Consider the following 13361-nt stretch of genomic DNA (forward strand, 5'->3'; position numbering starts at 1 on the left):
ATGGTGTCCGTCTACACCAGGGGCCGGCAAGGTTTACCTCGCCTGAGCCGGTTCACTCCAGCGGAGATCCCTCTGTGGGCCGGATTGTGAGCATGCACCCCCACGATTTCTGGTGCCTGCGCAGACGTGATTTCCGGCACCATGGAAGTGAGTCTCTGCGCTGTGCCGGTTTAGCGCAGCACACGGGGACTCGCCGAGAGGGCGGCTCAGTTCGGGGGCAGCTCATGGGCCAGTTAAACCCCCATGGGCCGCTTATGGGCCTTAGGTTGCCTACCCCCGGTCTACACCCTCTAAACTGGTTGACAGCTCTACTCAGAACTGGGGCAGAGAGTGAGGCAGGGGAGAAAGAAGAGGGACCCCAACCTTCAGGCAGACACTGTTCTTTCAGGGTTCTGTGTGCAGCACTTTAAAATAAACCAAGTGCTGTACACACGGATGCACACAAGCGTAGGCCATCAGTTTTATAAAGGTACTAAAAGGCTCCATTGTTGCCATAGCAAAAGCAAGGAAAACTAGCAAGGCGACCCCCTCTGGAGCCCTTACCATTTCTGCATCTCACAGTTTGGGTTGCAGCTGTGGTTGATGAAGCGCGCCTCATTGCCCATGCGATAGCTGTCAATCACCATCCCGCTGTCGAGGTTGAGGCAATAGTGATCGCTGTGGTTGTGGTACTGCTCGATCATCCGGTTCCTAAAGAACAATGTGGGACAGTGCAGCTGGTGTAACACTCCCCGTCTTCTTGCTCTTCCGAACAAGGGCTGTGCCACGAACGCTTCTCCTCCACCCAGCGCTTTGCCCATGGCTTACCTGAACTCCTGCTCGCTGACCACTTCTCCCAAGTACTCGATGATGAACTGCCCAGCTTTCAGGGGCTCTTTTGTGCGGATGCCCCAGCCTTTCTCCTCGGCCCGGAAGCGCTCCAAGCACTGCACCCACTCATGCCTCTGGATCCGCTGGTTGCAGCACTGCTCCCCGCAGGGGCAGGTGTTGGGGGAGCACTCAGCGAAGATCATCCTGAAAGCAGAGGGAGGGCAGGCTGGCATGTCAGCATGGGCGCAGGGAAATGTCAGGAACATCGGGGCCGCCTCTCCAACAAACCTTGAGGCTCATTTTCAGGGTTTATTAAAAAAAAACCCCACGTTTTTATCCACGCTCCCCTCCAACTAGCTCAGCACCGTACATATGGTTCTCTGCTGCCCACATTTCCCTAACAACAACTCTGCGAGGTAGGTCAGGAAGCCCTGTGTAGGGAAGTTTTTGATGTGTGATGTTTTACTGTGGTTTTGTAATTTTCTGGAAATTATAAAACCCAGCCAGATGGGTGGCATAAAAATAATAAATAAGTTGTTGTTGTTGGACTGAATTCAAACAAAACCCTGACAATTAGCCATGGCCGGGTATGCAGTTTTGTATCCAGCTCAAAAATGTTCCCAGCTTAAATTAACGGACCTAAATTAAGCCTGCCCATTAGTCTCAATGATTCTACCGTGAGTAGGGCTTAGCAGTGTTTAAGTTAAGGCTGAAGTGAGGGTTTGGACACCCAGGGCTTTTTATGTAGTCTGAAATAGTGCACCAAATGCATGCTGGCTGTCTCACCTTGCTACCTGTGAGAAGCAGGTCTCTTTAATTTCCAGTGATTCTGTGTGCGCGCACGGACATGTCTTCGGTTGCAGCATTAATTATGTTGCGGCCCTGCAACTCACCTGTTCAAGCAGTCATCCAAACAGCCATTTCTGTTGCCATCCTCGGCCTTCTTGCAGTTGCAGGTCGTGGCCTCGTAGCCAGAAAGAGGCTTCACATCCACATAGACGTCTGCAGAGGGAAAGGAGGAGTGAAAAGTATCTATCAGCTTCTGAAACAGAGCTCCTCCCAGTCTACAAACCTCTCTCTCGGCTCGCCCACCCCGTTGACCTCAGTCCATAGAGAAAAGAGTAAAAGGCGGCAGCCTAGGAGCGGGGCTACTGCCAGGAGGTCAAAGAGGGTGCGGTCAAGTGGAGATAAAAGGCTGGCAAGGCTCCACAATTGAGGAAACCATAAAACCAGGGCTATATAAACACAAAGCTACTTACTAGAACGGATTTTTTTATAAAGCGGGACGTCTGGCTTTTTATACAACTGGAAAGAAAAGAAATAAGTGTTCTTTATCGCTTTGCAAGACAACAGCAGAATAAAAATTTGCATTTTTCCCAGAAAGGAAGGTTTGATTTACGCCTGACAGAGCCTAATGAAGAAAAGCCTTTGTTACAAGAGCACCAGAGGACGGTTTTGATCTTATTTTTTTGTGTGTTTTTTTTAAACGTAAACATTTATTGGCCCGGATCCAAAGAGCCACGAGGGGAAGGAGAACATTTCTTAGCGCTGTTCAGTGTGTTACACTTGTGATGGAAAACAGAAGATACAAAGATGTGGCACATAGAATCCAGGGGGCCATTAAGATGATGTTGAAAAGGGCATGTGAGAACATCTTGGCTGCGAGTCCTGGAAGACATGCTCCCTGCCTGGCAGGCCTTTTCCACCAGGCCTGGGAGGGGAGAGCCCTGGCTGACTCCAGCTACAAAAAGCTGAGACTGCTGAGGAGACTCTTGAGCTGGGGTGTTGCTGTTGCAGGGAGAGATGTTGCTGTTCTTCTTTTACATCTTTATTTTAGATCTTGTTGTGATTCACGTGGAAACCATTAAGTTTGGTTGTGTATTTTTAAAACGTTTTATTTATTGCTTATGACCACTTTCGTTATGTCGTAGTCATGAATTTTTTTTCATGTTGTAAGCTGCCTTGAACATGGTTTGAACTGTGGAAAGGCGATCTACAAATAAAATTATGTATGTGCAAAGTTTTGCACAACACATTGCGCAGGTGGAAGAGCTTCTCTGGGTTGCCATCGTTTTCGGGCAATGCTCGGAGGCAGCCCTTCTAGGAACACAGGAAACTGCCTTATACAGTGGTACCTTGCTTCTCAAACTTAATCCATTCTGGGAGTCCGTTTGACTCCTGAAACCATTAAAAAACCAAGGCGTGGCTTCTGATTGGCTGCGGGAGCTTCCTGCACTCAAGTGGGAGCCGTGTTGGACATTCAGCTTCCCAAAAACGTTTGCAAACAGGAACACTTACTTCTGGGTTCGCGGCGTTTGGGAGCCGATTTGTTCGGGAGCCAAGCCATTCGAGTGCCAAGGTACCACTGTATTGAGTCAGACCAGCAGGTCCATCTAGGACACTGACTGGCAGCAGCTCCCCATGGTTTCAGGCAGCCCTACCTGGAGATGCTGGGCTTGTGCATGCTCTGCCCTGAGCTACGGGAGTGGAACAGACTTCAATGCCAACTGAAGAGGATCCTTGGACCCAAGCCACAATGTTCATTTCCCTATTTTAACGGTAGGGCTCCCCAATCCAAGAGAGCAACCAGCTCTATACTAACTTCAGTTTCAGAAATGTTGCAGGACCAGGTGGTCCCAGAATGTCCACTGGGCTCCCAAGGCCTCGCAGCTTTGTCTACATGGGGAAGGCTTTTAGACAACCCTAGTGTATAAAGCACCTCTGGCGCAGTTCAGCAAAAAACAGACAGATGCTTATACTTGTTCCGAGCTCCATATCAAAGAATCCAACAAATATGCAGCTTCTTGACTAAAATCAGCACGGCCTATTTTGGGGCAAAGACATCATTCCCTCTAAAAAGAAGCAGCAGAATCCAAAACCAGTTTTGTTAGAGACAGACGTGCTTGGAACCAGGTACTATCTGCTCCTTTTGACAATACTTAAAGACGCCTGTAGATCTCATTATGGAGTTTCCCCGCAACATGTTAGGAATGTGAAATGAGGAAATGTAAACTGTAAACCATGCAAGCTTTGCAATTAGTAAAAATATGTGTTTTTTAGAGAGGGGGCTGAATCACTGAACAGAATGGGGTGGGTGGGAACAATTCCTTCTTTCCATAGCATATTGCAAAATAAAGTGGGCAACGGGGAAAAGCAGGTGCTTAATTATAACACACATTGTCCCTTCTGGAGTGCATACATACAGCCCAGTACATGGAATCCTGGGAACTGCAGTTTACTCCAAGCTAAAATTCCCAGCACCCTCAACAAACTACAGTTCTTGGTATTCTTTGTGGGGAAGAGCCATGTGCTTTCAAATGCACGGGGTGTGTATGCAGCCCTGGATTTCAAAGTGCTGCACATCCACTAATCCTCAGTAATCCTAAAAATAGTCCTCAAAGGGAAGCTGGTGTTATTAACCCCACCATGCAGGTGTGGAGCCCAGTGGGAGAGGGTAGGGCTGGCTGGAACCCTGAGCTGGAGCGCTGCTTTTCATTTAGTAGTAATGCTGAGGTATGTTTCTCAGTGCATCACCATTTTAGGATTAATAATGTGCATCAGCATTATTATGTATCAATCAAAAGTGAAAATGTGAAAGTGGGTCCCATGTTGCAGGTTGTGAGTCAAAGGTGGGTCTTGGGTTTAGGCCAGGCTTCTTCAACCTCAGCCCTCCGGAGGTTTTTTTGGCCTACAACTCCCATGATCCCTAGCTAGCAGGACCAGTGGTCAGGGATGATGGGAATTGTAGTCTCAAAAACATCTGGAGGGCCGAGGTTGAGGAAGCCTGGTTTAGGCCCACTCAAGTCCACTGATCTGGAGTAAGAGCAGAGGCTAGGCAAAATCCCACTGCAAAACCTCTGGTGGAAACCTTTTGTCAGAAGGAACACCACCCTATTTTTAGCCTACCCCATGGACAAATGAGGGAGCTCTTTGGAAAGAACGCAAGGGGGGCTATTCAGTGCGTTCCTTCTGACCCCCAAACATCAGCTTCTAGTTGGAATAATAATAATAATAATAATAACAATAACAAAAATAAACCAAACCTCTACTCTCTTTGCTCGGGACTGGGTCCAAGAAAAATAAGGCCTGAAATTTTTCAGCACTGCTGGCAGAACATCTGAATTCTCCAGAGGCGTGTCAAAAAAACAACACAAGATCCCAGAAGCAGAAGCAGGCAGGCGCTATCAGAATAAGAGTCCCTGGTAGGATTAAGGGTGGACGCTTTCTGAGAAGCAAAACTGCTGCTAGTTTGAAAGCAGCGCTCTCTCTGTGGGTGCATGTGTGTGCAGGCGAAGAAGGATGGAGGGAGGCAATGGAAATTGTCTGCATTAAATATATATTCAAGGATTCCCACCCACCCAGCCTCCTCCCTCAGCTGCAACATCAGCAAAAGACTCCTGAATGCACAGCTAGTATCAGTGCAGCAGCAGCAGCAGAAACCATTTGATTCTTCTCAAGCATCTTGGAATGCAGCCTTGGAAGGATGTGACTTTTTAAAAAAAGATAGTCCCCTACCTGATTATGTTTCCACTGCCAAAGAATGTCATAAGGCAACTGGAAGTCTATTCGCTTTTGGCGTAGGTATTTCCCTGCAGTGGGGGGAGGGGGAGGGGGAGGGGAGAAGAAATACAAAAGTCATGCATTTATTCTTTCCTAAACACACGCACCATGAACAGAGCTTGACTGGCAGAAGCAGACCAAAGACGTCTTGACGACTGAGGCAGAAAATACGAAGGTCCCTGCCACACATGCTAATTAACCAGGTGTAAAATGCACCAGTGAAGTTCGTCCTAGTGCAGCTCTTAATTGAAAGGAAGAGGAAAAGTGGAAGAACGGAACGGCCCTGGCTGGATCAGACCACGGGACTACCTGCTTCAGCATCCTCCCTCACACAGTGACCTACCAGACGCCTCTGGGAAAGCGCAGGGCATCAAGGCAACACTCCTCTCCTGTCCCTTAGCCAATGGCTATTCAGCTGTCTCTGAATGTGGATGCTTTTTTAGCCCTGGTGACAAATGGCCACCGATAAGCCTATCCCTGTGGATTTTTATAATCCTTTGCAAGGACCCATGTCCTTGCAGCCCAGCTAGCAGCCCGGGGGGGGGGGGGCTTCTCCATCTCTGCAGTTTCCCCTATTCCACCTTTTCAATTTACCGTATTTTTCGCCCTATAGGGCACACCGGCCCATAGGGCGCACCTAGTTGTTGTTGTTTTTGGGGGGGAATAAAGGGGGAAAAAATTAATTTCCCCCCAGTCCGAGCTTCCCCCGACCCCAGCCCCCAGAACAGGCTGCTGTCCGCAAGCCTTGGGAGCCCGGCGGGAAGTCGCACCTGGCTCCCAAGGCTTGTGGAGAGCAGCCCGAAGTCCAGGGCGCGCTCCCCGGGTTTCGGGCTGCTGTCCGCAAGCCTTGGGAGCCTGGCGGGAAGTCGCGCAGCTCTCCCACGGCTTGCGGATAGCTTCCTGAAGCGTGGAGAGTGAGAGCGCACCGACCCCTCTCGCTCTCCAGGCTTCAGCGAAAGCCTGCATTCGCCCCATAGGACGCACACACATCTCCCCTCCATTTTTGGAGGGGGAAAAGTGCATCCTATAGGGCGAAAATACGGTGAGTGGGGAGCCATCGCTATCTCTGGCAGCAGCCAAGTCTATACATCAATGTCAATAAGCACTTTCCCCCTGCAGGTTTCGCTGGGGAACCCTAAAGAACAGGCACTATATGTGAGAGAAGGGAAGACAAAGTTCTCCCTTTGCCTTGTGCGGTTTTGTAAAGCTCTAATTGTAGGGCTGGGGAACCTGCAGCCCTCCAAGATGCTGATGAGCCAGCAACTCCCATCATCCCTGGGCCACTGGACCTGCTAGCTGGCACGGATGGGAATTGGAGTCCATCAATGTCTAGAGGACCACAAGTTCCTCGGCCCTACTCTATCATGTCCTTTCTGCAGCCATCTTCCCCCTAAAGTATATGTGGGGACCTTTGGCCGTCCTGATGTTGCTGAACTACAACTCCCAACATTCTTGACCATGCATACTAAAGCTGATGGGAGTTGTAGCTCAGCAACATCTGGAGGGCAAGAGGATATCCACACCTGCTTCTAAACTAGACAGAACAACACCACAACAGCACTGACAGTTAGTTTTTCATAGGGCTGGTCTTCTTCTATGGCCCATGCTGGCTTCTTACAGACCAAGGTGCCGTTTTGTGAGCAGCTGAGCCCTGGACTGAGAAGCAACATCCACATTCCTGCAGGCTGAGCAAATGCACTTTGTTCAGCTATGACTGGGCTATGAGCAGCCATCTCGCAATCTAAGACCTGGAGAGCGTGCTCCACTGCTCCAGCCCACGCTTCCAGAGGCTGCTTGCCAGAAAGTGGCACTTGAACCGAAAGCTCGCAAAGCCAGGGAAAATAATATGATGCACTGTATTGATCAGACAAGACTGGAGGACCGACCCCTAGTTATTTATAACAAGCCTGGCAGATACAGAGACTTCATGTCGCCCGGGCGCCACTATCCTTTCCCCACTGTCACTGAAGAGAGTCCTGAAAGTTGCAGAGACACTATCCTGAACTGGGAAGGCTTAGGCCATGGGTAGGCAAACTAAGGCCCGGGGGGGGGGGGGGGCAGATCCAGCCCAATCCTTCTAAATCCAGCCTGCAGACGGTCCAGAAATCAGCATGTTTTTACATGAGTATAATGTGTTCTTTTATTTAAAATGCATCTCTGGGTTATTTGTGGGGCATAGGAATTCATTCATTTTTTTTTCCAAAATACAGTCCGGCCCCCCACAAGGTCTGAGGGACAGTGGACCGGCCCCCTGCTGAAAAAGTTTGCTGACCCCTGGTAGGCTGTGCTCAACACTGCTGTATCCAGTTCCAGGCACCACAGCTCAAGGATATTGACAAGCTGGAGGGTGTGCAGAGGAGGGCGACCAAGATGATAAGAGATATGGAAAACAAGCTTTCTAAGGAATGGTTGAGGGAGTTGGGTACGTTTAGGCTGGAGAAGAGAAGGTTGAGAGGTGACATGATAGTCATTTTCAAATATCGGAAAGGCTGTCACACAGAAGATGGAGCAAGCTTGTATTCTGCTGCTCCAGAAGGTAAGACCCAAACCAATGGGTTCAAATGTCCTGAAAGGAGATTCTGACGGTAAGAGCTGCTCAACAGTGGAACTGACTACCTCTGAAGGTGGTGGAGTCTCCTCCACTGGAGGTTTTTGAACAGAGCTTGGATGATCATCTGTCAAGGATTATTGAGCTGTGATGACTGCATTGCAGGTGGTTGTGACGAGAGAACACTTGGGGTACCTTCCAGCTCAACAATTCTGTGATTTAAAGCCCATTCTCCCTCCCTCCCAGCAAAATAATCCTGGGAACCGTAGTTTACAATCCACAGCACCCTTAACAAACTAAGTTCCCAGGATTCTTTGAGGTGGAGGGGAATGTGCTTTAAATGTATGCTGTGCACACAGCCTTAGTCCCCAACCAGGACATTCTCATCTCAGACCTCAAAGTCCCAGACAACCCACCTTCAAAGATAACAGAGATTACAGCTCCTAACTTAGAATCATAGAGTTGGAAGGGACACTGAGGATCATCTGGTCCAACCACCTGCACTGCAGGAATATGCAGCTGTTCCTTACGGGGATCAAACCTGCAACCTTGGCATTCATCAGCTCCACGCTCCAACCAACTGAGCTACCCAGCTTCCTCCTCTGAAGGTTCACCAGAGCTGTAACCTGAATGTTTTCAAGACAACAGACACATGTAAGCTTGTCTGAGCAGGCATTAGGTGGCAAGGACCTAGTGTTTGAACCATGCCAAGATAAGCAAGGCAAATGAGCTCAAACAAAAACAAACTGCTAAGCTTAAAAAGAAGAGAGAGCCACCTTTCACCCTCTGTTAGGATGCAAGAGCAAAGGGAGGCAAGCAAAGCCCAGAGGGGTCAGCAGGGGGCTCCTGGCCTTGGCTTTCCTTTGATGCTGCAGGCACCTCTTCTCGCTTCTGAAAAACTATTTTTTTTGGGGGGGGGTGTTGGTGGGGAGAGAAGAGCAGCTGTCATGTTGTCTTTACAACTTGCTCTTAAAATTTGTTCTTATTTTTCAAAGCCTCAAGTTGTGCTTGGCGAGTTCCAGGAAGCAGCAAAGTCCACTGGGAATCTGTTTTCACTTCTATGACCTCACTGGCTAAAACAAAAGGCTCTTTCAAGGGCCTGGCAGCCAGCCCAGAGAGTAGGGAGTGCTCTCTCTCTCTCCCCCCCCCCCACCTCAATAAAAGGAGGCACCCAGACAAGGAGTTAGCCCAGCAGAGAAATAATCCTCCTAACATGATTGGGGAGGCGAGACTGCTCTGCCTTTACGCCAGGCAGAGTCATTAAAGCTGCCTTATCTTAATAGGACATGTTTGTTTGTGTCTCCTGGCGCAAATAAACTGGAGGGCCGTGACCTGGCGAGGGATTGGGGGGGCAGGGCGGGGAAGGAGCGCAAGCCCAAGGCACAAACAAGTCTCAACCCTTAAATAAGGAAAAAACGGTCCCTGGGGTTGGAATACGCTCAAGCTGGATCACTAACAAGGCTGCTCAAGTTAAAGGGACGAAATAAACCTTTCTCCTCGAGTCTCTCCACAAACAAGCGAGATGCTTAACTTTCTGCCTTTTCACTTTTACAGACTAGCACAGCTACCCCGCTATAGAAGTGGTTCTCAAACTTTTTTCTGTAGGCCACACTTTAAGAATAAAAATTTGTTCGCACCACAGTGAATTTTTTTACTGATAAGACATGCATTGGAAAACAAAAAGATCACCACTACAGTGCAAAATGTCCCCAAGTTTCAGCTGTCACGCCTGCAAAGCAAGCTTTGAAAAGTGCAAGGTAACTTCAGCCACCGTCTTGCGGCAGACCAGGAGTGGGGTGGGAAAGCTGAACCCCACAGCACATGGTACAACTGTCAATCCTATTTCCAGCACAAATCTAAGCACACAAATATTGGACTAGTATGGGCTTGCATTGTTCCCAAGAAAGCAAAGCGGTGCACCCCTAGGACTTTAAAGTGACAAGACAGGAAAGTAAATGAGCTATTTTACAATGCAGTCTCTAAAATCCCTCTCGGCTGCACATGACCTACAGCATTTAGAGGAGGGTTTCACGACCTCCCTCCCCAAATGAGTGGCTCTCCGTTGGCCCAGAAACAAGGATCTTGAACCCATACTAGGAATTTCCTCCTTTGGGAGTCGATTCAAGCACCCACCCCCTGCCCCGCAAGTACCCAAATGATAACCTGGGGGCCATTCACTTCCTCTGGCTGAGAGGACGCATGCAGGGCTCATTCAAAGCATGCACAGAGAACCCACTCACCCACGTGGATAGGTGCCGGGAACAATCCGTACTCGTGCTCCCCAGGAGTGTACTCCAATTTTTCCTTCTTCAACTGGATCAGCCGGCTTTTGGGGCTGGGGATGGAAGAGAGAAGAAGCAAGTGAGTGATCGTAGAAGACCGTGCCGTGTCACCGGGGTCTGCACCCTTCACCACATTCCAGAAGCAACGTAGCACAACAGGGGAGAGCGTGACCTGTGAGCCGCAAATCTCCGCTTGGAATCTTCCCTCTGTTTTGAATTCCGTTTGCGGCTTTAGGCAGCAGAGGCTGGTCCATTAAGGTGAATGGGGGCACTGCCACACCAACTTCGGTCTGACCTCAGCTATCCCCACCACCTGGCCTTGCGTTCTTCCTTACAATCAGTGGGTGGCAATGCCTGTCAGCTTCCTCCTCCTTAGCCTCAGAGTTGCCCCACAGAACTAAGCAGGGAGGAGGATGGGGACAAGGCTACAGTTAGCTGGTTCTGCCTGTCATTGGCACTGGTTCCACCACCTGCTGGGCACTTGCCTTCCCACCGGTCCCAATGGGCACCAGCCACAACTGGCTATAGGTAAGCTATTCTTTCCGGCAGGGATAAGAGGGTGAGGTAATAACTACTGCTGAGCAATCTCAAGACTCGCTCCAAAGCCAGCCAAGCTCAATTTTGGTGAAGGGGTTTATATGCTTGTGGAGCAGTGTCATTCTGCTACAGCCCAAAGTGATAGCTCAAAACACGACCATCGCCATAAATGAGTTGACATGGTTAAAGGGAGCTTGGTAGCTGGACTGGAACTTAGAGCAGCGATACCTCTCTGCAGCTGATGAGAATGTCTCTCTTTTTTTAAAAAAAACAACAACAAAACCCTCAAAGTATCACAAGCTTCCAGTGCTAATGATTACAGAGAAATGTGCAAAGGTCATTTTCGTAGAGGAAAGAGGAGCAAACTGACATTAAAATAAACCAAGCCTAACCTCAACATTCCATTGTCAGGTCCATAATCTATTAAAAACACACTCTCTGAATGGTAATACTGTACAGCCACAGGGCACTACATCCACTAACCTCAACCTGGCACGTTCACGATAAAAGGCCTGCAGATTTAGCCAGCCGCATGTAACTAAAACCTGCAAATTAGGAGTGGTCCTAAAGCTCTTAATTTATTTTCAGTGTGTGCAGCACATACTGGCTGATAGAACTGCCCTCTGCTGACCTACTTTCAACAAGCCTCTATACTGCCAGCGCAGCAGTAAACTGTACTGCCACAAGAGGGTACTGTACCATTGTAATAATTAGGTGTGCAGGCCCAAAACTTCTCCAGCACAACCCCAAACAAGCAGCAAACACTGGTAGGGCCAAGGGGGGTACATTGCTCTGGACGTCCTGAGAGGGGTCCCATTTTGCACCATCACAACCTCTGTCCGACTGGGATGGAGGTCACACCCACCCACGGCAGCTTTTTCCGCCCTCTCGCACAGCAAGCAAAACCGTTTATGAAGTTCTGTTCTGACAGTCTGAAAAAACCCCAGCTTTTAAGGAGGGCCTCAAGGTTTAATAGACGACACTTATTAAACGCTTTTCAGAGGGCACAAAAACGCACACAGTTTTTAACAGAAGTACAGTTGTACCTTAGATCCCGAACGCCTTGGTACTTGGACGTTTTGGCTCCTGAACGCCACAGACCCAGAAGTAAGTGTTCCAGTTTGCAAACACTGGAATCTGAATGTCCCGACGGGGCTTCCAATTGGCTGCAGGACCTTCCTGCAACCAATCTGAAGCCGAGCTTTGCTTTCCAAACGTTTTGGAAGTCGAATGGACTTCCAGAACGGATTCCATTCATCTTCCAAGGTGCGACTGTACTTGCAAAACTCTCCAGTGGCAAGACACCATCCTCTCTTAGGAGGAAGATAGACCTCTCCTGAGACCAGCTGCTGGTGTGCCACATGTGCACATTTTCCCCCTTCAGAAAAATCATTTAATTATTAGCTCTCCACAAATTTGCTGACTGGTAAAACTCGCAGCCCCACTCTGGACAGGGTTGCACTCCCATGGAAGGAGCGGGTGCAGAGAACTGGGGTACTTCTGGAACCCAACTTTGACATTCAAGGGCCGGGTGGTCTTGGTGGCTGCAAGTGAGTCCAGCTAGCTTGCCAGCTGCAGCCTGCTTTGGACAGGTTGACTTGGGCCAATGTACTCCAGCCTCTGGATTATTGTAATGTGCTCTACGCGGGACTGTCCCATGGTCCAGAATGCAGCAGCCAAGTTACAGGCTGGGGTGCCATCTAGAACTCCTGTTTTAAAGCAGCAGTTGTTGGTTGCCTGTTCGTTTCAAAGCCCAATTCAAGGTGTTCACAGACAAGACTGACTTAAGGTCTCAAATATGTGAGAGACCACCTCCTTTCCTGCAGACCTTCCCAGCCATTAACATCAGCAGAAGGGGGCCCTCACAGTTGCCCTGCCATCTTCCCAGACTCAGAGGCTGGGAGCTGGCAAGAGAGCATTCTCTGTGGCAGTGCCAAAACCACAGAATTCCATACTTGTAGAGCTACATCTAGTGTCATCGTTACTCTGCTTTATTGAATGCTGAAGACATCTCTCTTTATCCTGGCCTTTGACAGCTGAAAAGTATTTCTGTTATCTACCTACAAATTGTTAATTTATCAGGTTTTTATTTGGTTTCGAATTGCATTATTTGTGCCATTGCAACCCGCCCTGTGATCTTAATGTGAATGGCAGGTAATAAATCTGATAACCAAATAAAATCAATGAAGCAATATTTCTTTATCTACACCAACAGCCTTACTTTCGAGCAAAGAGGCCTGTTTCCACCCCCCACCCCGCAATTATCCCCACTGAACAGCATTTCTGGTCTGCGTTTGTGATGCTATTTGTGGCTGAGCTCTATCTCATGGGAAGCTGCCTTATCCGGATACAGACCCACTGGTCCAAATAGCTCAGCACTGTCTCTTATACTGATCAGTAAGCCTGTCCAGGGTGTCAGGCAGGGGTCTCCCCCAGCCCTACCTATAAATGCTGGGGATACCTCCAACATATCAGTGTTAAGTGAACACGTGGAAAGCGCATGCCTTAGGTTTGCTCATTTTACCGAAGAAAAGAGAGCTTCCCCGGCACTCACTCTTCATCAGGAGCCATAAATGTCATGTTGATGAGACTTACCCTCATCAATAACTTAAAAATACAGTGGT

At 48.9% G+C, this 13361-nt stretch overlaps 1 protein-coding gene across 2 annotated transcripts in view; it reads right to left on the reverse strand.

The window, feature by feature from the left end:
* Positions 1-13361, reverse strand: part of ASH1L (ASH1 like histone lysine methyltransferase) — a 74522-nt gene that overhangs the window by 17984 nt on the left and 43177 nt on the right. For both annotated transcript variants that reach the window (XM_082202020.1, XM_082202019.1), the window contains exons 7-12: positions 10159-10253; positions 5326-5399; positions 2070-2115; positions 1704-1812; positions 808-1014; positions 544-690 (exon numbers count right to left, since the gene is read on the reverse strand). In XM_082202020.1, coding sequence (XP_082058146.1) covers positions 544-690; positions 808-1014; positions 1704-1812; positions 2070-2115; positions 5326-5399; positions 10159-10253 — 678 coding nt within the window. The remainder of the gene's footprint in view (positions 1-543; positions 691-807; positions 1015-1703; positions 1813-2069; positions 2116-5325; positions 5400-10158; positions 10254-13361) is intronic.

Source organism: Podarcis vaucheri, assembly GCF_965113315.1.
Source record: "Podarcis vaucheri genome assembly, chromosome: 16".
Classification (NCBI taxonomy): domain Eukaryota; kingdom Metazoa; phylum Chordata; class Lepidosauria; order Squamata; family Lacertidae; genus Podarcis; species Podarcis vaucheri.